Raw genomic sequence first — 25879 nt, 5'->3', positions numbered from 1 at the left:
ACTTTTTCATGAATGAAAAACAATAAACAATGTGTAGTATAAGGGAAAATGTAGAGTGAAAAAATATTTGCATCAAATATTTGATAGGGTGTGTAATGCAAGATATGTGGAAAATATATAGGAAATTAATAGACACATGAGATTAAAAATCATTTAGCATTTGTTAAATTGTCAAAGATATAAGTAATTTCTTATGAGAGACTGCTCTAGATTACTAATAATAGCACAAATGCAAATCTAAACTGAAATTTTATCCTGTGCCCAACAAGCTGGCATAGATGATAAAAAATTTGGAAAAAATCAGTGTCAGAGGAGCTATGAAAAGGCAGGCACATTAAAGCACTGCTTCAATTGAATTGGTCCAACCATGCTGTAAAACAATCCATAATTGTGCTAAGAAAGTGACTAAAATGTCCATACAGTAAAAACAGAAAGGTCCCATATACAGCAACACTTACTGATGGTAACAAAAAACTGGGAAAAAAAGTGTTTGACAACTGGGAGAATGGGTAAACATTGCACAGTACATAAGTGCAGTATAACAGTACTCCACAGTAAGAAATGATAAGATGAGAATTGGAGAAGCAAGGGGAGAACATAAATTGGTGCAGAGTAGAATAAGCAGAATCAGGAAAAGAATATACAAAAAGCCTACAACAGTGTAAATGAAAAGAACAAAAAAAAAAAAAATAAAACTGGATCTTGGGTTACTGTAATGACCAAACTTGGTCCTAAAGAAACGTTCATACCCCCATCTCCACCAAGAGTGTATAATGGGTATACACTGTTGTATATACTATCAGACATGGAATGATATGTTGATGTTTTCCCTCATCTATTTTAGAGTTCTTTGATGCAAGTGCTAGCTAAATAGGGAAAGTGGGAAGGATATATTTAGCAAGGAAGACAATTAAAAAAAAAACACTGATAAAGTAAATTTAAAAATTAGAATATGGGAAAATAAAACTTTGGGAAAGAAAATGGAGAATGGAAAAAAAAACTAAAGACTGTTAAAAGGAAAGGATGAGAGGGAAGCATTTTAAAATAAAATTCCAATTAGAAAACAATATAAGGAATAGTCCTAAATAAAGGATAGATTATATGCTTTCATTTAGAAACTTACATATTTTTAAATTGCCTGAAATTAGCAAAATTATACTTAAGCATAGGAGAAAAAAATCTCAAATGAATAGCCTAAATTACTTGAATACTATAAATGCCATGTCTATAACTCTTTAGGTACAGAATACTGATTTGTTCCATCCACAGCTCCTTGAGTCAGGTTGTTTCCCACAAAAGTCGATAAGGAAAGAGATAGATGTGGAATTGAATATCCAGCAATACACAGTTTGTACACGGAACAAAATATCAAAACTGGGTTTATCTGTAATAAACCTAGGTATATTCCTCCTATGCATTTGAGTTCTAGATCAGATTTCCAAACAGAAAAACCCCTGCCATGATAATTCATTCAAGGGCAAAATCCCCTTCCCAGCTTCAGCCTCAGGCATCTTGAAATTGTAGAGCATAAATCTACAAGGTTTTGGGACCAAGAACTCCTGATATTTTTATATAAAATCAGAATCTAGGATGGCATCACGACATAGTTACTATTTAGTGTAGATAGCGTTAAGGACTAGGGTGTGTACATTTAGAATCCAAACCTGTCAGTTACAGAGATAGCCAACAACATGCTTATAAGACCAAGTTGAGAAAAAATTTGTAATTTTTCTTAAAAATTGATCAGTGAATGATTAAGATAATAATCTTCACATCTAATAGACTCCCCACTCCTCCTAGATGCCAAATCCAATTTAAATTCTACTGAAACCGTTTTAAAAGCCAGATATTGATTTATAAAAATCATTCTATTGCAAAGGAATATCAATTTATGAAACATTTTTTAAAAGTCTTATCAGGGACCTGAGAAGAACTTGATTCCTATATTTGATCATCTTGTAACAACCTGTTCACTTTAACTATTGGATTCTCTGTGTTATCCTGTGTCCAGTGCTTAAGAGCTCGTTAATTACCTAAACTATATCTCCATAGGTCTTGTTAATTACCCGTCTCCTGTCTCAGAGGACCTTGTTAATAACTTGTAGAGTCTCTCTAAAGAGGTCCTAACAACACATTAAAATTAAAGATGCTTTTCTTTTAGCACCTGTCAAGTGCTGTAAATTGAGAAATTTTCACATCAGTTTATTGGACTATAGCAGTTTTTGTGGATTTTTTTTTGTTTGTTTTCTTGTTCTCTTTCTCTCACTAAAATAACTTAACAAAAGTTTGACTTTTTTGTTAGAGGTTTTTGTTTTGTTTTCTTTTCTATTTTGAAGAATATAGATATCAATTTGCATTAGAGTCAGCAGAACTTGGTCTTCTGCAAATTAATCCACAGGGAAATAGAGCAATTAATGAAGAGTTACTATAATGGGTATTAGGATGACAAAGAATAAAAGTTTCAAGTAGTGTCCAGGGACTTTATGCATAAAAGTTCTGGTTTCTGTTAAGAGAACTAATCATACTGAATATCTAATGTTCTTGGTAGTCATTTCATTGGCTACATTCAGTAACTCCCTGAGCACTAATAGATTAGTGGATTTTAAAAGCATCATCTTACAAAGGCTTTTTGTTTTGTTTTTTAAATTTGGCTACAAATTTTCCTAAATGTTAGATTTCCTAATAGTTCTGCTCATAAATTTAAAGAAAAGGCAAATCATTTTTCATGTAGAATTGACAGGTGAGAGAAAAACAATTTTTAGTTTTCAAAATTAAACTGTATTTTTAGTATTAATACACTTCTGTCTCTTTATGGAAACATGCTCCAAGAAACATGTACTAGAAAAAAAAAACCCGATCTGTTTAAATTACCTTTATAACACAAAAATAATTAGGAGTTTAAAAAATCTGTTAAACTTCTGTGAAAATAAGATTTTGGGGATCTTTTGGAATAGTTTGTCTGATTTTTAAATATTTTTGAAAAAACAATGTTAATAAATTTAAGCAGCCTTTTCTTGATCTTATGGCAGTGTTTTAAATATTTGAAACTTTTAAACCTGTTTACATATGAATCATGGATACATTCTAGATTGCCAATTTGTTGGCATTAAAAAGCATATTTTGGCTTCAGTTGTAACAGATCACTGTGACCCTAAGAGGGGAAAAATGTCAGTTTGACATGTGGAAATATGAATTGTTAAAGTAAAGGGCTAATTATGATTTTTATTTCCCTGGCCTCTATACTACTGTGAACAAAGGATTATTAATCAGCCAAAATTAATTAATTGAAAGCCAGAATCAATCAACATAACTTACAAAGAGAACTGTATGTTCAAATAGCATCAATCCTGTTGGGACAGTGTTGAATGTGAGCTACTTTGATATTCAAGAATATTTACAAGATAATATCACCCTTAAATAGCAAAGTTATTGTTACCCATAATCTAAAAAATTATTTAACCACATTTAAACCGATATATGCCCTATTCAGATAAAAAATAGAAGCCATGTTCCCAAAGCGAAGTTCTCTAGGTAAATCGTCTCCCTGAAGTTCTACAACTCTAAGTAATGAGATATCCTTTACACTACAAACAGTTCAAACTCACCATGAATAGTTCCCAATTGAATTTATTCCTCCATCCCATCTCATAGCACTTTATTTTTAAATTTTTTTTTGCATTGATGACTTTCATTTTAACATCACATTTCTTAAGAAATCCTTCTTCTCTCTTTCTCAGTAAGCCATTCCATGAAACAAAGTTTAAAGAAAGGGGAAAGAAAACAGTTCAGCAGAACTAACCAACAAAGTAATCTGACGCATATGCAATATTCCAATATCCACAGTCCTCTACCCAAGGCAGCATGACAGTGTGCATTTTTCTCAATGCTTCTGCAAAGCCACACTTGGTCATTATAATTAAACTGTGTTCAGCTAAATTTGGATGTTATGTTTTGTTTTAATTTGCATTGTACTCTACATTATTTCATGATAATACAGAGTCACAGAAACTGAAGAACAAAGTTTTTAATAAATGTGGCTATGCTAAATACTCATAACCTCCAAGCTGCATGGATCAAAAACATTAAAAATATAGAAATCTAGTAGAAATCAAAATCATGTGAAAGCAGGCTGAGATGTATGTCATCACTGTTACTCTGTCTGCTATTAGAGTTGTACTGAGGATGCTTTCAGTGAGCCTACATACTAATAGTTTTGTTAATTACAGAAAGCTTTATTTTATTCACTTATATAAGAGTCTGCAGAATATTCAATATAAAAGAACAGCAGGGTAAGGACTTGTCTCAGTATTGCTTCTATCTGAACTCCACTGAAAGAGGTGAGAACAAGTTGATAATATTAAGGTGTTTCAAATGTTTTACATATGTCATTGGATCCTCACAACAAACCTCTAAGGTAGGTGTGATTATTATGTCCATTTTACAAGTAAGAAAACTGAGACTGGCCACATAGCCAATAAGCATCTGAGTGGAATTTGAACCCAGGAACTCCATCATGGGACGCAAAGGAACAGAAAATAAAAAATTAATCTGACAATACAGTCCAGATCTTGGGACAGATTTCAAAAGATTTAGTGAAAAGATAGGCATATCCTACTGACTAAAAATATACAGGGTAGGTAAGTCTAAGCAGGAAAAACTCTCAAAAATGAAATTTAGATACACTAAGAAATAATTCTGCTGAGAAGGAAAAGGGAATTAAACAAAGAGACCAAAGTAGATATGGAAGAAATTCAGTCAGCTCATACACATAGGTGTATATATGTACACACACTAAAGGAAAGGAAGTAATAATGACTGAATATAGAGGAGTGACAAAATATTAAAAATTTTAATAGAGCTAGATCTCAGAATGAGCTGAAGATAACAAGGAATGCCAAAAATGACAGGGCCAGAAGTCTTTGAACGAGTTATTGTAAGGAAAAGAAGGTCAAAAGAGGGTTGGGGCAGCACCTTAGGATAGATGGAATGATAAGAGAGAAGAGAAAGAAGGCATACGTACTCAATTTTTCCTTTTCTTCTAATATTTTTTCAAGAAAAATAATTTTGTAATGAAAATGACAAGAATGGGCTAACTGATAGTTGAGACTCAAGGATAGTAGGGAGATAGTGGGCACTGCTGAGGATAGGTTCAAGAAGCTAGACTCAGATTCACTTCAGGCCAAGGCATTTAAAGAACTGGAAGGTAGGAGCGTTGGGCTATTATCAGCGATCTCTAAAACAGCATGAAGAATGGGAAAGGTGCTACAAGCATAAAAGGTAACAATTTTGAATTTCAAAATAGGGAAGAAAATAGTATCTTCAAACTGTACTTTAGTAAATTTAACCTAAATTATTGCTGAAATTCTTTAAAAAAGCTTAAAAGAATTATTAAATAGTTAACTTCTAGAAAAGGAAGACATGATCACCAAAAGGTGGCTGACTTTGAGATCAGGCCATTGCCAAGATAGCCTCATATCTTTTTCTGACAGTTATTAGCCTGGTCAGGGAAATTACAGAGTATGGGATTTATCTACATTTTAGCAAAATAGTAGTCTCTCATGCTACTTTGCAAACTAGATGGATGAATAGAAGGAAAGTATGGTTGGTTGGATTTGAAGAGAGGAATCTGTGTAGCCCAGTTCTCCACAAATACTCCAATCCAACATTGAAAAAGAATCCCAAACCAAGTTGTGATGGGGAAATCTAAGAAGAAAACAGTCATTTTTCCAGCCTAGGTCAGTATAGATCTTTGGTTACTGGGCACTCAGTCTATCCAAGAAGGAACTGACATAAACTTTAAGCCAAATGAAGCTCTGTATTAAAACTAGAGCAAGAAGCTTTAATGGATCCAGGAGGGGACAGGTCTGACTCTAGGCAGAGAAAGGAACAGAAACCAACTAACGGTTCTGTTTCTGTGACTCTAGAGCTCTTTCACAGACCTAGCATGGATTAAGGAGGGGACCTATGAGAAGGGTCATCTGACCTGGGCCTGAAGCTGTGTATTTACCTAGCAAGGAACAGGAGTGGAAGTGAGTAGCAGCTGTATAGTTCTTACCCCAGAGTGAGATCCCAGATTTTTGCCTTTAGCTTAGTGTGAGGTTTGCAGATGTGTGATCAGGGAGGGATACTCAGACCAAGGATGAGCCTGTAATTCTGTCATTCTGAACCTACACAATCTTTCAGCTAGCTGAAAGGGGCTGGAGCCAGTCTACGAGATGGGGAGGGGCAAACCTACAGTGATGTTGCCCAGACTCAAACCGGTCAGAAGAGCTTGCAGAAGCTCAGACCAGTATGACAGCAATCAGATTTAAACCAAAAATCATACTGATTTGAGCAAACTTTAAGTCTGCAGGTCGTGGGCCTGAACTGCCCAGTGAGACCTTTGAAGAAGGTGGCACTGAATATTTGAAGAAAACAGCAGCAGGAACCCAGAGGATTCAAATCAGGACCAAACAAGTCTTATATATTCCCTCCAGAAGTACATAGAACTGGACCTTAACACGAAGTCCAAGTTCGGGAAGAAAGACTATAAGAATGAGTAGCATAAAAAGACCTGCCATAAGGAGTTATTATGGAGACAAAGACACACTTGGAAGAAGAGAATGACTTCAGCAAATCTATGAAGTCACAAAGAAAAATACAGCTTAGTCACGAGGTCAACTAGAATTCCTGGAAGAAATTTGAAGCAAGAATTTTTAAAAGTTGAGGTACAAAATGGCAGCAAACTGAATATAGCAATGTATCACAAAGGTTATACACTATGAGCAGGTTAGATATATAGTAAGCTTTCAGGGTTGGTTCAATATTAGGAGAACTATCAGCATAATAAAACAGATGACAGACAACAAAACTGTTGTTATGCATCCTTCATTTTTGAAGAGGACTAGTGACATCATGGGGTGATGTCTTGACTCAAGCATGAATTGGATTTAAGTGAGGCAGAGTTACACAAAGTCACCAGCCTCACTTTCTCTTCCAGAGTCAAACAAGTCCAGTGGCAAGACAAAAGTCAAGAAGACTGGCGATGGCTTGGGATGCAGTGGATGACCTTGGCGTCTTCGATGTCTGACCAAGCTCTAAGTGCTCCACAGCAACTGCTTCAGCCACCTTTATGGCCTTTGGAACAAATTGTTCTCATCCGCCCATTTGGCCTGGGGAAGTCTTCACATGCTTGGGGTAGATATCCCCATAACTCACTGACAGGCTTAAGGCCTGTTGATTACCCTCAATCTGATTTAGCCCATCTGTCCAGACGGTTTTACCAGGGTGTGGCTGCTGCGCATGCTACAGCTTCTTGGAGCCACAGGTGAGAGTTGGGTGCAATGTAGATATCAAAATGAGCAGTGCTTAAAAGAGCATGGCAGCCCTCACATCAGAGGTTCCAGGCCTTCCTGAGCAACCCATACACTGTGTTATAACAAGAGATGCAGAAAGCTTTTGAAAAGATACATATTATCTTAGAATAGTGTTCCTGTGAAAAACACTAAAAGCATAATGGACCTATGCTTAATATAATAATTAAGAAGTATGTCTCTGAAAACAAGAGTCAACATCACATATAAAATAGAAACTTAGAGGCCTTTCTAATGAGAAGAGAAAGCAATGGTCTGCACTATCATTACCACTAATTGACATTACTCTTTGAAGATAAGATGGTTTACTTAGAGAAAATTTGAGAAACAACTTAAAATTAACTAACTAAAGCAAAGTAGCAATATATTAAAAAAAGTACATATGAATTATTAGCATTTCTTTATAATATCAATGTAACCCAACAGGAAGATAGAGAAAGAGAAATGTAGAAATTTCATTTAAAATAGGGAATATAGAAAATTTATGGGATTCTGTCTTTGAAGATGCAGACAGGAACTATACAAATACAAGTACAAAATACTCTGCATAAATGAAAGACCTAAATAATTGAAAAAATATTACTTGCTCATGGGCATAAATCAATATAATAAAAATAGGAATAGTCTTTAAATGAGTTTACCAATGAAACTATCAAAGGATTACTTTATGAAGCTAGAAAAAATAATAATTTATCTGGAGTAATGAAAGATCAAGAATTTCAAGGGAAATAATGGCAAGAAAGATGGGAAGGAAAGGAGATTAGCAGTACCAGATATCAAACTGTGCTACAAAGGAGTAACCACCAGAATAATTTGGTAATTGTTAAGAAATAGAGAGATTGATTCAACTATTGTGGAAAGTAACTTAGAACTATGAAAGAGCATTACCAAATTGTGCATACTCAGTAACCCAACAGTACCACTAGTAGGCCTAATGATACTCAAGTGTGACTGAAGAAAGTAGAAAATGATCCATATGTACAAAAATATTTATAGTATCTTTTTTCATAGTAGCAGAGAACTGAAAAGTAAGGGTGTGCCCATCAACTGGAGAGTGACTAAACAAGTTATATGTGAATACAGCAGAATGCTACTGTCCTGTAAGAAATAATGCAAAGGTTCGTTTTTAGGAAACCTGGAAGACTTATAAAGTGATACAAAGTGGAGTAAGCATAATAAAGAGAATGACTTCTGTGATAAAAAAAAAATTTGTAAAAACAAGTAACTTTGAAAGACTTAACTCTTATGAACACAATGATCAATGATTCAAGAGGACTGATGATGAAAGGTGATGGATTCAGGATGCAGAATGAGACAAAGTTAATGTGGGAATTAGTTTTACTTGACATACTTGTTACAAAGCTTTTGTTATTTTTTTCTCTAAGGGTGGGGGAATTGTGGAAATTGGAAACAGATTTTTGTTCACTGAAAATAATTGAATTTTAAAAAAAGTAGATAATATCTAGATCCAGAGTATTCGTTAATATTTCTTTAAATAGTTCAGTGTCTGTTTGATAGGAGGTCTGAAGGGGATTGAATCAAGGATTTTTCTCTGTTCCTGTGCTGTGTATTATTTTTATCAATGACTTACATGAAAGTCTAGCTAGCAAATTTTTTAAACATGCAATTGACAGAGCTAGGAAGAATAGCTCACATGTTGATATGTTAGACAAAAATTTTGATAGGTTACAACACTGTCTAAATTTAATAATATGGAACGTGGTGGAAATTAATAAGTCAAAAACCTCAGTTCCAAAAACTCAATTAGCTTTACAAGTAAAAGAAAATGTAAATCTAGACTGCTGTTACTGTGAAAAAAATCTAGGAGTTTTAGTTGAGAAATAGACTCAATAGATGAGTACAAAATGTGATGTCAGCTCAAGGTTTTAAGATTATATTAAGTGAGGCAGCAGTGTCTAGAACACAGGAGTTGAAAATCCCATAGTGCTTTTTCCTAGTCAGAATATTTTTGGAATAGTGTGTTAAATTTTGGGAAGGGACATTAGTAAGTTGAATTGTAAATGGAGGAATAAATTAGGATAGCCAGAGTCCTCAAGAGCATGCAATGCAAACATGAGCTGAAGGGACTAGGAATGCCATAGATGAAGAGGGGGATGCATGGTTGGAAACTAGTAGAGTGATATCATAATTGTCTTCAAGTATCTGAAGGCTAGTTACCAGGAGGGGGGACAGTGAAACTTATTTTGGTTGGCTCAAGAAAGCAGAACTAAGAATGGTGTACCTCCAGGAAGGTGGAATTTTACTAAAGGTAAGGGAAATCTTGCTAATTTAAAATTAAGAGCTGTCAAAAAACTAAACAAGTCATTATGAGAGATAAGGAGTGCTTTTAGAGGACATCTTAAACCGTTAGAGATGTCCTAAAACATTAGAGGTCTTAAAAGATGCATTACCACTTGATGTGATAAATGGGATTCCATTTCAGGTACAGGTTGGAGATGGCCTTTGAAGTCCCTTTCTGTTGAAAGATTGTAATTTAGTTTAGTACAGTGGAAAGAATATTGGAGTTAAAGTCAGAAAAACTCAGTTCAAAACTTATCTCCTATATACTACCTTGTGTGGCACTGGGCAAGCCACTTGACATCTCTGGGTCTAAGTTTCCTAAGCTATAAAAGGAGAAATTGGGACTAAAAGATATTCAAGGTACCTTACAGCTTCCTGATTCTATAATTTTTATGTACTTTATCAAGTATTGTAAATCCCATTTAAAAAAAATTAAATTAGAGACAGAGTGAGTGGGTTAGAGAGCAAATAATAGAAAGTCATTATTTTAATTAATGGTAATGATGTTAATGAGATAACATACCAACTGGGATATAGCCAAAGGAGTTCTTAAGTGAAAATTTATATCTGTAAGCAATTTTATCAGTAAAAGAAAGAATACATCTCTAATTGGGTATATAAATAGAAAAGCTAGAAAAGCAATAAAAGAGCAAAATAGAAATCCTGAAAATCAAAGAAGTGATTAACAAAACTGATATAACAATGAAAACTGATTAATAAAGAAAATAAGAAACTATTTTCTTGGGGGGAGAGGGAATTAAATAGATAAACCTTTAGCTTACGTGATTTTTAAAAAGAAGAAAAACCACATGACCAGTATCAAAAATGAAAATGAATTCACTCAGTGAGGAAAAAAAAATTATTTGTCCAACTAAATGTCAATTAAAAAAGGATAAATATTTACAAAAGTACAAAATGCTTAGATTAACTGAACAAGAAATAAATGATTTAAACTCAATCTTGGGAAAATAAATCAAATTCTCAAAGAAAAAAATACAAGATGGATTTGCAGGCAAATTCTATCAAACAGTTAAAGAACAATTCTAATAGTATCTAAGCTTAGAAAAGAAAGGATCCTGCCGTATGACAAAAATACAGTTCTGATACTTTAAACAAGGAAGTGTCGAAACAGAAAACTAGCTCCATATCCCTAATGAATTTTAGTGGGAAAAAAATATTGGCCAGGAGAGTACAGTAATATGACAAACATTGACTATGACGAGGTTGAATTCATGTAGGATTGATTGTAGGGCTAGTTCAGTATTAGAAAAACTGTAATAATAATTAACTATTAATAACAAGAACAGTAAAAATAATATGTTAACAGATATGAAAAAGATATAACACCCACTCCTGTTAAAAACGTTAGACAGTATAGAAATAAATCTAAGTAGTATATATCTGAAACCGAGTTATCATAATCTGTAATGTGAATAAATTAGAGGCCTTTCCAATAAGACCAAGGGTAAAGCAAGAATATTCATGATCACCATTATTATTTAAGAGAGTGCCAAAATTGTTTGCAATAACAAGTCAAGGAGAAACATATGGAAATTTTACATTAAGCACTAACTGTGTAAAGCACCAAATTGATTGCTAGAAGTTAAGAAATTAAGAAAATTAAGACAGTCCCTGCTCTCGAGGAATTCACATTGTAATGGTGGAGACCACCTATGCAAGGTTTCAGATAAGGCCTATGGTCCTTAGTGTGCAGCCTCCTTAATATCATCCATTGCTAAAATAATTTATCAGCTTCTGATGTTGAATTATTTAATAGTACTAAGGATTTTGGTGTTCAGAACTTTCCTTTCTGTAGAGAAACAAGTTATCAGGCTGCAGAAGGTCTACACAAGGTACTTCCCAGAATGATGGCTGAGGATACTGAGATGGAAGCAGTGCTAGTCCCAAGGCTCTTGGGTTCAGAGTTTTGGACTGTCTCCATCAAGGTTTGAGTGAAAATAGTGGTCAAAGTGGTGGAGGAGGTTTGACTAGCCTGACACATTCTACCCTGTCTCTCCCTCTGTGTGCCCTATGGCTTCAGCCAAGCTGGCCTATCTGCCCGATGTGGGACAGTCAGTGACAGTTGGTAGGAATGGTGTTGTTTGATGTTTGTTGAGGGCTGGGCTAGAAGCCCAAGGAGTGATTTGGGGATTGTTGCCCTTCTTAGGGCTCCTATGCCCATCTGCCTATTGGTGGCATTTGGTCAGCATTTGTTGTCAGTGATGCTGAGGAAAGTGGGCACTGTCTTCACAATGATTTCTCCCCTTGATGATGGTTGTAGGGGCTGGGTTGGAAGCAGGGTTGGTGGTTTGGAGGACTTTGCTTTTTTCCCAAGGCTCTTGGGCCCAGAGCCCTTTAATTGTCTCCATCGGGGCTCAGTGAAAGACTGGTCCTGTAGAAGTTTGTCTTGCCTGGCACATACCACTTCCATCTCCCTTTTTTCTCTTAGTTATAACTGAAAGGTGCCTGATTTTGTTTTCCTTAGCATTTTAAACTTACAGATTTATCTTTTTAGTAGGAGAACTAGAATTTTTGTCAATTGTCATGAAATGGTAATTCAAACTACTAAGAGATATTTGCTGTATGTCCTAATTAAATGAATTTTCTTTTAACTGCATGTATGTACTTACCTCTCCTCCTTACTCTGCCAAAACTGCTCACCTACCTCAAACATTCTACTACCTTTCAAGCATTTGAATGCTATTTTATTGACATTGAAATTAAATTTGTCATAAAAATGTATTATTTTAAATGGGCTTATTCATATACTTTTAAAAGAAATACTCTGTTTTTATTCTGTGTTCCTAATTAATATTGGCAAGTTCTTTTATTTCTTTTTCACAATTCAGCTAAAATCATAGAAGGCTACAAAAACAGTTTACTTAAAAAGATAGATAAGATACATAAAGGTTACTGTGCTATCTTGTATATCTTTCCTTTCTTGTGCTACTACTTGCTTATATTGAAGATAGTTCCTAAAATTTGAAGGGTTTTTTTTGTGTGTATGTGTGTGTGAAAAAACATGGTTCTTTCTACTCTTGAAATATCACTCCTTATAATTTTTTTCATGATTAAGGTAAGTTCTAATCTTAATAAATATTCTTTGCTGTAGTTTTCTATTTTCATTGTTTTTATTGTTCCTTACAACGGCATTGTGTTCATATAAGCAGACCATTATTGATTACACTAATATGGAAGGTAATATAGCAAAAGATTATTGAATAATTATAAATAGGAGGTTTTGTTGTCAGCTCTCTAATCCTGAGAGAATTTAATTCTAAAAATGAATTTGTTGAATTGGAGAAAGTGTTAAAAAGGTACAGAGATTTTAATTGATGAGGGCTGCCTTTACACTCTGACTCATACTTTGAAAAGAAATTGGGTTATTTTAGACATAAAGGTTGAGAATGATAGTGAAACTCCTCACTAGTTTAGTATTTTGAAAATAATATATGTAGTAAATGAAGAAAATCTAACAAAGTAGAATATTTTATCTCAATATTGATTCATTTATTAATATGTTAGGCACTGTGGTAGACAGTGGAAATAATAGAGATAAAAATCAAAACAACTCTTCCCTACAAGGAGTTTACATTCATTGAATGAATGAATCATCATCAGTTATGTAAAACATTTCCATATTAGTCATTTTGTACAAGAAGATTCAAATAAAAGAAAAAAAATGAAAGAAAGTGAAAAATAGCACTCGTCGGTCTGTATTCAATCAATATCTGTTCTTTCTCTGGAGTGGATAGTATGCTACCTTATTAGTCCTTTGGAATTGTCTTGTATCATATTGCTGAGAATAGTGAAGTCATTCATAGTGGATCATAATAAGACATTGCTGTTAACTATGTACAATGTTTTCCTCACTTCACTTTGCATCAGTTTATGTAAGTCTTTCTAGGTTTTTCTAAAATCATCCTGCTTGTCATTTCTTATAAGCACAGTAGTATTCCATTACAATTAGCCATTCCCCAATTGATAAACATCCCTTCAATTTCCAGTTCTTAGCCACCACAAAAAAGCTGCAATAAATACTTTTGTACAGATAGGTCCTTTTCCCTTTTTTGGGATGTCTTTGGGATGTAGACCTAGCAGTGGTATTGTTGGAGCAAAGGGTAAGCACAGTTTTTATAACCCTTTGGGCGTAGTTCCAAATTGCTCTCCATGATTATTGGATTTAGTTCAAAACTACACCAACAGTGTAATACTGTCCCAGTTTTCTCATATCCTCACCAATATCCATCATTTTCATTTTTTGTCTTAGTAGCAATCTGATAGTGTGAGGTGCTACTTCAGAGTCATTTTAATTTGTATTTCTCTGCTCCATAGAACTTGAGAGCATTTTTTCATATGACTTAGCTTTGATTTCTTTGTCTGAAAACTTCCTGTTCTTATTCTTTGACCATTTATCAATTGAGGAATGACTTATAATTTTATAAATTTGACTCAATTCTCTATATATTTTAGAAATGAGGCCTTTATCAGAGATACTTAAAGCAAAATTTTTCCCCCAGTTTTCTGCTTTTCCTTATGATTTTGATTGAATTATTTTTTTTTATGTGTGCAGAAAGCTTTTTAATTTTATATAATCAAAGTGATCTGTTTTACATTTTGTAATGCCTTTTATATTTTCTTTGGTCTTAAATTCTTTTCTTATCCATAAACATGACAAACTATTCCATGCTCTCCTAATTTGTTTATTGTATCACCCTTTATGTGTAAATCATGTACCTATTTTGACCATATTTTAATGTGAAATGTTAGTTTATATCTATTTTCTGCCTTTGGGTCCTCTTTAATATCAGATTACTTATATCTAAGTGCAACCTGGTCTCTGATCTCAGAACATGGTCTATAATCAAATGTGATCAAAATGGAACTTATGCTAATTGTAAACACACTTAGCATATTATGAATATGATAATTATTGTCATGCTTTGGGCATAAAAACTTGTCAGTTTTTGTTGTAATGTAGAAGAGAGAAGACCTGATTTTTTTCTTTTCTTTTTTTTTAAAATTAATTTATTTAACTTTTAACATTCATTTTCACAAAATTTTGGGTTCCAAATTTTCTCCTCATTTGTCCCCTCCCCCCACCCCAAAACACTGAGCATTCTAATTGCCCCTATCACCAATCTGCCCTCTCTTCTAACATCCCTCTCTTCCCTTGTCCCCATCTTCTCTTTTGTCCTGTAGGGCCAGATAACTTACTATACCCCATTACCTGTATTTCTTATTTTCTAGTAGCAAGAACAGTACTCGACAGGTGTTCCTAAAACTTTGAGTTCCAACTTCTCTTCATCCCTCCCTCCCCACCCATTCCCTTTGGAAGGCAAGTAATTCAATACAGGCCATATCTCTGTAGTTTTGCAAATGACTTCCATAATAGTCATGTTGTGTAAGACTAAGTAATTTCCCTCCATCCTATCCTGCCCCCCATTGCTTCTATTCTCTCTTTCGATCCTGTCCCTCCCCAAGTATTGACTTCAAATTGCTCCCTCCTCCCACTGCCCTCCCTTCCATCCTCCCCCCACCCTGCTTATCCCCTTCTCCCCCACTTTCCTGTATTGTAAGATAGGTTTTCATACCAAAATGAGTGTGCATTTTATTCTTTCCTTTAGTGGAATGTGATGAGAGTAAACTTCATGTTTTTCTCCCACCTCCCCTCTTTTTCCCTCCACTAAAAAGTTTTTTGCTTGCCTTTTATGAGAGATAATTTGCCCCATTCCATTTCTCCCTTTCTCCTCCCAATATATTTCTCTCTCACCCCTTAATTTCATTTTTTAAGATATGATCCCATCCTATTCAATTCACTCTGTGCTCTGTGTGTGTGTGTGTGTGCATGCATGTGTGTGTATGTATGTGTGTGTAATCCCACCCACTACCCAGATACTGAAAAGTTTCAAGAGTTACAAATGTTATCTTTCCATGTAGGAGTGTAAACAGTTCAACTTTAGTAAGTCCCTTATGACTTCTCTTTGCTATTTACCTTTTCATGCTTCTCTTGATTCTTGTGTTTGAAGGTCAAATTTTCTTTTCAGCTCTGGTCTTTTCATCAAGAATGCTTGAAAGTCCCCAATTTCATTGAAAGACAATTTTTTCCCCTGAAGTATTATACTCAGTTTTGCTGGATAGGTGATTCTTGATTTTAGTCCTAGTTCCTTTGACTTCTGGAATGTCATATTCCATGCCCTTCCATCCCTTAATGTAGAAGCTGCTGGATCTTGTGTTATCCTGATTGTATTTCCACAGTACTTGAATTGTTTCTTTCTAGCTGCTTGCAATATTTTCTCCTTGACCTGGGAACTCTGGAATTTGGCCACAATATTCCTAGGAGTTTGTCTTTTTGGATCTCTTTCAGGCGGTGATCTGTGGATTCCTTGAATACTTATTTTGCCCTCTGGTTCTAGAATCTCAGGGCAGTTTTCCTTGATAATTTCATGAAAGATGATGTCTAGGCTCTTTTTTTGATCATGGCTTTCAGGTAGTCCCATAATTTTTAAATTGTCTCTCCTGAATCTATTTTCCAGGTCAGTTGTTTTTCCAATGAGATATTTCACATTATCTTCCATTTTTTCATTCTTTTGGTTTTGTTTTGTGATTTCTTGGTTTCTCATAAAGTCATTAGCCTCCATCTGTTCCATTCTAATTTTGAAAGAACTATTTTCTTCAGTGAGCTTTTGAACCTCCTTTTCCATTTGGCTAATTCTGCTTTTGAAAGCATTCTTCTCCTCATTGGCTTTTTGAACCTCTTTTGCCAATTGAGTTAGCCAATTTTTCAAGGTGTTATTTTCTTCAGCATTTTTTTGGGTCTCCTTTAGCAAGGTGTTGACCTGCTTTTCATGCTTTTCTTGCATCTCTCTCATTTCTCTTCCCAGTTTTTCCTCCGTCTCTCTAACTTGATTTTCAAAATCTTTCTTGAGCTCTTTCATGGCCTGAGCCCATTGAATATTTATTTTGGATGTTTGGGATACAGAAGCCTTGATTTCTATGTCTTTCCCTGATGGTAAGCATTGTTCTTCCTCATCAGAAAGGAAGGAAGGAGATATCTGCTCACCAAGAAAGTAACCTTCTATGGTCTTATCTTTTTTCCCCCTTTTCTGGGCATTTTCCCAGCCAGTGACTTGACTTCTGAGTGTCCTCTCCACATCCACCTCACCTCCAGATCTGCCCAGCCAGTGCTTGGGGTCTGAGATTCAAATGCTGCTTCCCAGCCTTAGGGCTTTGGTGGAGGTGGGACTGCTGTTCAGTGTGAGATTAAGGTCATCTGCTCTGGTGGGGGCAGGGCTGCCACATGGGGCTCAGTTCCCTCAGGGGGTTTAGGCAGAGACCTTCAACAATGGATCTGAGCTCCTGCCTGCTTTGGGAGCCCTTGTCCACTGCTGCCTCCCCTGCTGCCTCCCAAGGGGGCCTGAGTTATGGAGAAACCCTGCTCCCCTGTCGGGGAGCTGAAAAGACTCTCTCACTGACCTTTGGCACCTGTGGGTGGAGGGACTTGCACTGCTGCTGCTGGAGATTCTGTCCCTGACGCCTGCTCACATCTGCTCCTCTTGGTGCTGGGAGGCTGAGGCAGGGCTGGGCTCTGCTCGGGGTCCAGGGCCCAATGAACCTTTCATGTCAGTTTTTCAGGTCCTCTGGAACAGATATCTCCTCCACTCTGTTGTTCTGTGGCTTCTGCTGTTCCAGAATTTGTTGGGAGTTCTTCTTTAGAGGTATTTTATGGGCTGTGGGTTAGGAGCTCGCATACATGTATTCTACTCCACCATCTTGGCTCCTCCCCCCGCCCCATGACCTGATTTTTTTAAAGTCCTGAATCATATTTCCTAGCTCCATGACTTTGGGTAATTTGTTTAGTTTCACCAAGTGTTAGTTTTGTCAACTTTAATGTGTGGGTAAGTATACTGAATATATCCTATCTTATCATTTAATTGTGAGGGAAGTAATTTGAAATCCATTGTTGTTCGTTGTCTGGTTCCAAATGGGGTCCATTTGGGGTTTTCTTGGCAAAGATACTCTAGAGTGGTCTGGCGTTTCCTTCTCTGCCTCATTTTACAGAGGAGGCAAACAGGGTTAAATCACTTGCCCAGTGTCACACAGTTAGTAAGTGTCTGAGGCCAGATTTGAATTCTGGGAGATGTCTTCCTGACTTTAAGCCTGACGCTATCCACTGTGCCTCCTAGTTGCCCTTATAAATTGATCTTGAAGTCTATAAAATAATATGTAAATATAAACTTTAAATTATTTTTAGCAGTTTTTATTAATGTTTTTATTGTTTTTCTCCTTTTTAGTATGAATTGATTAGACTCCCTTTTCCACTAAGTGTCTTCTGATTGATTTTCTTCCTGGAAATGTTAGAGCTGTTTATGTTAAGGTAGAAATTGTAAACAAGTCTTGTTTTATAACTGTCAAGCTATTTATTAGAAATTAGAAAATATAAATTGTAGTCTATTAAGTTAGAAATAGGGTATCAAGAGAATTTTAAACCTAAGTTTCATGCAAATTTGCTAGAATTGTGTGTAAGAATTTAGAGACTAATAACGTTTTATTCTCGATCTATGCATTTGGCATAGGTCCAGTTTAGTATTTTGTATTTAATTCTTTCACTAATAAGAGACTTTCCATTTGTTTATGTATTATTTTCAAATTATATTTGTCTGTTCTCATCATCTTTTATTTCTTTCCTTGGTTTTTAAGCCTGTTATTATCTTTCTTTTTTTATGTATGCGATTTCTTCCAACTCATCTTCCTCTGTCTCTCCTAATGGACTAATTTAACTACAATGGCCAATTTTACTTTTATCATCTTAAAGATGCACATATCTGGGTATATTATATTACTATATGTTTAACACTGTTCTCTGCTGGTTCTTCTCCTGCTTGTCTGACCATTCTTTTTCAGTTTCTTTTGCTGGATGTTCATCCAGGTCATACTCATTAAAGATGGATATCCTGCAAGACTCTGACCTGTGCCCTTTTCTCTCTCTAAACTGTTTCACTTGCTGACTTCATTAGCTCTTATGGTTTCAATATCATCTCTTACAAATGATTCTCAGATTTGTCGAGCCCTAACTTCTTTCCTCACCTCCAGTCTTGAACTTGCAATTTCCTGCTGGACGTATCCAATTAGATATCTTTTGATATCTTAAAATTAACATGTCCACAATTGTTCTCATTGTCTTACCTGTAAATACTCCCCTTTTCCTCACTTCACCATTACCATTTGGTATAGTTGAGCTCTGTCACCTGGGCTCAAAATCTAGGTATCATCCTCAACTTCTTACTCTCATGCCTCCCCATAGCCTGTCTGTAGCAACTTCTGTTGTTTCTACCTTGCGCGTGTCATTTCTCTTACACCACTTTTCCTCTTCAGTAGTGCCACCACTCTGGTGCAGGCCCTCATCACTTCACACTAATTAAAAGTTAGTGGAGAAATACTATATTATCACATACCAGTCTCCTGCCCTCCTCCCTAAGTGAAGAGGGTGCCATTCCATTGTGCAGTCTTCCTGATCTCCAGTCTCCTAGAAAAGAAGAGAAATGCCCATGCTTCAGTCTCCTGAGTTGTCTTCAGAATCTGAGGGAAAGAGAAAAATGCCATTCCATTGCACACCATTCTCCTGCCTGTGGAGTAAGGGGAAAAAACATCATTCCATCATGCTAGGTCCCCTCCCTGGTTCCCAACCTTCCGTGGGAAAAGAAAAAACAAACATTTGGTCTCCAGGGGAGAGTAGGGGAAGAGGAGAAGTACATTTCCATCAAGGCTCCAGTTTGGTCTCCTGCCTTGGAGGAAAGTGAAGTAACACCTTTCCTTCCACTCCTAGCCCTTTTTCTTTTGCCTGAGATGCATAAGACTTTGAGAGAACTACACTCTGAGGCCAAATCTTCATACACAATGAAAACCTGCCTGAACTCTTTCCTTAATGATTAACAAACTACCCCTTGATGATTCCCTTCCCATCCTAGTGATTCTGAATCCTCTGGGTGTCATCATTCAGACGTAGTGCTCTGTCTCATTCCACCTCCGTTCGCTTTCCCTGACTAGTGTCTCACTGTAGAGCTGCCTGCCCCTTGCATTGTGCTTTCTGGAATGTCTGCTCTATAGGCAACACATTTGCTTTAATCTCACCTATTCTTTCTGTATTCTGATTCTCATTGAAACATTGGCCACCTTCTCATGAGACAGTCTCCCTAGTGTACTGGCTACACTTTCCCTCATTCTCCTAAACTCACTGAACAAGGTGGGGAAGTTATAATTGTCTTTGCTCTCTATCGTCACTCCCCCACTACTGTCACTAAGTAACTTCTTTGGGGTTCACTTAATCCATATGTACCACCCAATCAAAATCTAGGTAGCTGTTCTCATGATAACTTCCCTTTCTCAAAGAGTTCAGTCTCCTGAGTCTTTACTCCCCAACTCTTGCTTTCTTATTAGGTGACTTCAACATACATATTGATATTTCCTCAAATCTCCCAATTCTTCAGCTTAATCATTTTATAGCCCACTATTCCAATCACATTATTCAGCCACACACAAAGATGGTATTGCTATCACCTTCAAATTCCTAATTACTCATTTTACTGAGTTACTCCTACGGACTTTCTTCTACCATTCTTCGTACTTTATACCTCATGTTCAGTCTGGTTCAAGAGACTACCTGATTCCCTCTCCAGAGCATCTCATATTCATTCCCTTCTCTCCTCTCAAATAGCCACAACTTTAGTTTAAGACCTCATCACCTGGCCCTAAGGTTATTTTAATAGCCTCCTTAAATAGTCTCCTTGTTCCTAGACTCCACTCTTCCTAATACATCTTCCAAACAGCCTTCAAAGTAACTTTTCTAGGACAAAGTTTAAATGTCCCTCCTGCTCAAAAACCTTCAGTGCCCTATTGCATTTTGGATTAAATATAAAAGTCAACCTGGAATTTCAGGAACTCCACCATCTGGCTCCAACCTACCTTTCTAGATTTCTTTCATTTTACCCCTCAGCCTATACTTTCAGTACACGATTTCAGTCAACTGCTAGCTAGCTACTAACCAGTTCAGTTTCCCCCACCATGACTTTACATGACTTGTCCCTCATCCGTGGAATGCACTCCTTCCTTAAATTCTGCTTCTCAGATGCTTACCTTCATTCCAGGCTCAGCTCAGGAATCACCTTCTCTACATAGACTTCTCAAATAACACCACTTGTTAGTGTTTCTTCTCAAATTGCCTTGTATTTAAGTATCTGAGATCATGATATATCCCCCATAAGGATAAAGTCTACTTGAGACAAAGAACAACTTAGGCATTATATTTGTATCCCTAGCACCTACTGCAGTTTATTCTACTTAATAAATACTTATTGAATTAAATCATGCTGATGAATTAGTTCTTAATTAAAATATTTAACCAGGTAATTGCCATTAAACGGGATCTAAAGACTTAATAATGACAGCTGACATATAGCCTTTAAGGTTTACAAAGTGTTTTGCATACATTATATTATTTCATAATAACAACTCTGAGGTAGATGTTAATATCCCCATTTTACAGGTAAGAAAAGGCAAGCCAGGGTCATACAAAAAGTTTGAAGTATGATTCAAACCCAAGTCTTGCTGATTTCGAGATCAGCAGTGATGCATTGTCATATTATAACCTCAGTATTATTGTTGGCAATAATTAGCTTCATTGGGACACTTTGAAGGGTAAGCTCCAGGTCTCCTATTTGTAAGAGAAGTAGAACATTCTGTTGTTCCTTCTCTTCCATCACACTGTGGATGACCAGTACACAGATAATTTTTTTAAAAGCTTTTGGAAGACAACTTAAAATGAGGTCATTAAATCCTCTTTAACCTTATACCCTCATGCATGTAAATTTCATTTGTACATAGTTGTTGGCATGTTGTCTCCCCAATTAGACTGTGATCCCTTTGACAGCAGAGACTGTGTTTTGCCTTACTTTGTATCCCCAGTGTTTAGCATAATGTCTGGCACATAGTAGAGACTAGCCTGCTAGTTGATCTCCCCATCTCATGTTTTTACGTACTCCAGTTCTCCCTTGATTCTGCTTTCAAATTGATCTTCCTAATGTACAAATTTGATCGTATAACACACACTACCCCTCAGCCCTCCCTTTTACCCCCATTCAGCCTACTTCACTGGCTTCCTAATTCTTCCAGGATCAAACATAAGATCCTCAGTTTGGTTTTTAAAGCCCTTCATAACCTAGTCCCTTCCTAAATTCCTGGTCTGATTATTCCTTAGCTAGCCCTGCTCTAATGTGTACTCTTTGATCCCATGACACTGGCTTCCTTGCTGCTTCTGCAACCAGATACTTCAACTCTCAACTCTTAGAATTTTCTCTTACTGTCCCTCCTCATCGCTGCCTTTTAACTGGCTTCCTTCAAGCCTTAACTCAATCCTGCTTTCTATAAGTATCTTTTTCTGATTTATCCCTCTTTATGCTAATGCTTCCCATTATTGATTGTCTCCAGTTTATCTTGTCTATATTTTCTTCATGAATAATTATTTTCATATTCCTTCCATTAGCCTCTAGCTCCTTGATAGCAGGGATTGTGAGTTTTATCTGTTTTTGTATTTCTAGTACTTATCATAGTGCCTGGAACATAGTAGGTGCTTATTAAATGTTTTTTGACTGAATGCCTATTCTGTTTTGAGCTCATAAGGTTTATTAAAATTTTGTACAGGGATGACCTTTTTGGTTTGGTTTGTGTTTTGTTATTGATGATCGTACTTCAGTTTAATAACAAGACAATTGAAAACTCTTAATATATAGTTATAATTTGAGTTTATCTAATTTTAAGAGGAATAGAAATATTTTTGTATTTTTTCCTTTGGTTATCTTTTGACATTATACATTAAAAATAATGATTGATTTTGGAAATACTTTTCTGTGTTTGGTGAAATGTATCTTGACACCTTTGTTGAGGCTACTTAGTGTATGAATACAGATTACAACCCAGACCACCATATCATCATTTTTTAAATGGAATTATTTTATTTTGTTTTCAGTGTTTGACAATCACTTCCATATATTTTAGATTTTTTTTTCCACTCCCTCTTCCTTGTTCCCTCCTCCCTCCCCACTCCCTCCCTGAGATGGTGTACAATCTTATATAGGTTCTACATGTACATTCCTATTAAATGCATGTTGCAAAGAAAAATTAAAATGAATGGGAGAAACTATAAGACATTACATAATACAAAAGAAAATGGTCTGTTTCTGTCTGTGATCCAATTCCATAGTTCTTTCTCTGGATGTTTTGCCTCAAGAGTCCCTTGGAAATTTTTTTAGTCCATGCATTTCAATGAAGTATGAAGTCTACCAGAAAAATTCCTTGCACACTGTGGCTGTTGCTGTGTACAAAGTTCTGATTCTGCTCCTTTCACTCAGCATCAGTTCGTATACATTTTTCCAGGCTTCTCTGAAATCTTCCTGTTCATCATTTCTTGTAGTACAATAGTATTCCATAACATTCATATACCACAACTTGTTCAGCCATTCCCCGATTGATGGGCATCCCCTTGATTTCCAGTTTTTGACCACCATAAAGAGAGCTGCTATAAATATTTTTGTACGTGTGGGACCCTTTCCCATTTTTATGATCTCTTTGGGATAGAGTCCCAGAAGCGATATTGCTGAGTCAAAGGGTATGCACATATTTGTAGCCCTTTGGGCATAGTTCCAAATTGCTCTCCAGAATGGGTGGATCAGCTCACAGTTCCACCAACAATGAATTAGTGTTCCAACTCTCCCACATCTTCTCCAGCATTTATCATCTTCCTGTTTTGTCATGTTAGCCAATCTGATAGGTGTGATGTGGTACCTCAGAGTTGTTTTGATTTGCATCTTGCTAATCAGTACTGATTTAGAGCATTTTTTCATATGATTATAGATAATTTTAGCTTCTTCCTCTGAAAACTCTGTTCATATCCTTTGACCATTTATCAATTGGGAAATGACTTGTATTCTTGTACATTTGACTCAGTTCTCTATATATTTTAGAAATGAAGCCTTTATCACAGACACTATTTGCAAAAATTCTTTCCCAGTTTTATGCTTACCTCCTAATCTTGGTTGCATTAGGTTTGTTTGTGCAAAAACTTTTCAATCTAATACAATCAAAATTATCCATTTTCTTCTTCATCATATCATTTCTTTACTAAAAATTGCATTCAGAACTCAACAATATAGGTCACAAAATTCATGAACTTAAAAGACTTGCCTAGTCAATATTCACGGTCCCAAGGGTGACTATGAGTATGCCAGCGTAGTTCTGAGTCCCAAAGCATAAGAGACTTTCTGTACAGTAGGTGTAAGAAAAACATTTATTCAGACACCATAAAGCCAAATCCATCAGAGTTACCAAGAAGTCAATACACATTAGCACTGCAGGGGACAAAGCCATTTCCAAGTCTTTCCCCACCCCTGCTGGGACCTTCCCACAAGCAAACACTTAAGAACCTAACTGTGCCTGTGTGAGTCCTCTTTCCTCCACCCCCAGTGGCGTTCACCAGCTTCCTCTCAGTTGTGCTCCACCCTTCCTGTTTCTCCAGTTCAGAAAGCTCCTCTTACTACATGTGACTCAGGCCTCCATGTGATTTAAGCAGGTCACATGGGCCTATTAATAAATGAGAAAGATCTTCCCATTTAAATGACCATTACAGAGACTCATTCCCAACTTAACAGAAGTGTTTTATTAGTCTTTTATAAACATTTTGTTTTGGTATTATGTGCATATTTATGCTTTATGAACAGATCATTAGCTTTATATCAGTTTTTACTCAAGAAACTGGAACTTTGCCCTCTCTTTCTCCCCACCACTTATTCTCTAGCAGATTTTTAGCTAGCTTCATTTGTTCCTTTAGGCAGTTGTGGAACCTGTTATCAACTTATACCAATAGGGTGAAAGTTATTTTTTTTAAATCTCGCATAGTTGGTGAATGAGATCTTTTGATTTAATTAAATATTCTTATTAGCAGGCAGCTGTCATATATCTTTATGATATTGCCCTTTAAATAAATCAAAATACTATAAAATGCATCCAAAAATGAAACGCATGATCCACATTTATATCATTTTTTTTTTTTGATTTTGAAGATATGTCAAGATTTTAGAAAATACTCAGGAAGCTAGATGGTGTAGTGGATAGGGTGCTAAACTTGGATTCAGCAAGACCTGAATTTGAATCCTGACCCAGATACTTATTATTAACTGTGTGACCCTGAGCAAGTCACTTAAAACTTTTCTTAGTCTTAGTTTCCACATCTATAAGATAGTGATGATAATAGCAATTACTTCAGAGAAGTTGTGATGATTGAGATAATATATATAAAGCACTTTGCCAACCTTAAAGCACTATGTGCCCATTAGCTATTACTGTTCCTGGCTAACCAAGTTTACTGTGCTTGCACATGGGCCACAAATTTTTTTAGAGTTGAAGACTTCAGAGACTAGTTGTATTTCATAAATTTGACATAATGAACCATATTCTTCAGAGAAATAGCCATTTTTATTTTGGGGGGGACCTTCTCACATGCTCCCTTACATTATTCCCTTAAACGCTCCTACTTCCTTTTCAGCTCCTTTGTGTTGTCTTCCCCCATTAGAATAAAACTTTTTGAGAGCAGAATGACTTTTTGCTTATATTTGTGTCGCCATTTCTTAGTGCACATAATCGTTTCCTGGCACATAGTAAGTGCTTAATAAATGCTGCCAGCCTACCTCTTTGCTGTCTTGGAATTTCATTATTGAATGAATACTTTCCTGCTCAAAGAATAGGAAAAAGAAGAGACATTCATTTTACTTGTCTTTATAGTTGTATATCTTTGTAATAAGTAGAGCAAAGCATTTTTATGGTGGGTCATAGGCTTGAGTTTGAAAAATAAATATTTTCCTTATCATGAAATATGTTATGACACACTTTCTCAGATAATTTAACATTCAGTAGGAATTAATACCTAAGAGATTCTTGATTGGGCTTTAATTTAACAATATGTGTATTTTCATATTTAAAATCGCAAGTTTTCGTCACTTTCTTTAGTTGGAGCATTACCAAAAATTTGTGATAAATTAAACTTTGGTTTAACTTGTGTTGTAAATGCATTATTTTAAGGAACTCAGCATTTAATTTTGATATATATGAGAGAGATCATAATCTTTTAATTTGCTTCTGTGGAATGAATTGGTGTTTTGAAAATTCTTATTCATTCAGCT

The 25879-nt window shown here is 35.8% G+C and overlaps 1 protein-coding gene across 2 annotated transcripts in view; it reads left to right on the top strand.

Moving 5' to 3' along the window:
• Positions 1 to 25879, top strand: part of RAB11FIP2 (RAB11 family interacting protein 2) — a 91971-nt gene that overhangs the window by 20836 nt on the left and 45256 nt on the right. Inside the window, exon 4 of one of the 2 annotated variants that reach the window (XM_072623839.1) lies at positions 6980 to 7306. The exons of the other annotated variant lie outside the window; for it this stretch is intronic. Within the exon in view, the coding sequence (XP_072479940.1) occupies positions 6980 to 7306 (327 nt within the window). The remainder of the gene's footprint in view (positions 1 to 6979; positions 7307 to 25879) is intronic. 2 annotated transcript variants of the gene reach the window in all.

Source organism: Notamacropus eugenii, chromosome 1 (genome assembly GCF_028372415.1).
Source record: "Notamacropus eugenii isolate mMacEug1 chromosome 1, mMacEug1.pri_v2, whole genome shotgun sequence".
Lineage (NCBI taxonomy): Eukaryota > Metazoa > Chordata > Mammalia > Diprotodontia > Macropodidae > Notamacropus > Notamacropus eugenii.
The sequence above is the reverse complement of the archived record's forward strand: the minus strand, read 5'-3'. Positions and strand labels throughout refer to the sequence as shown.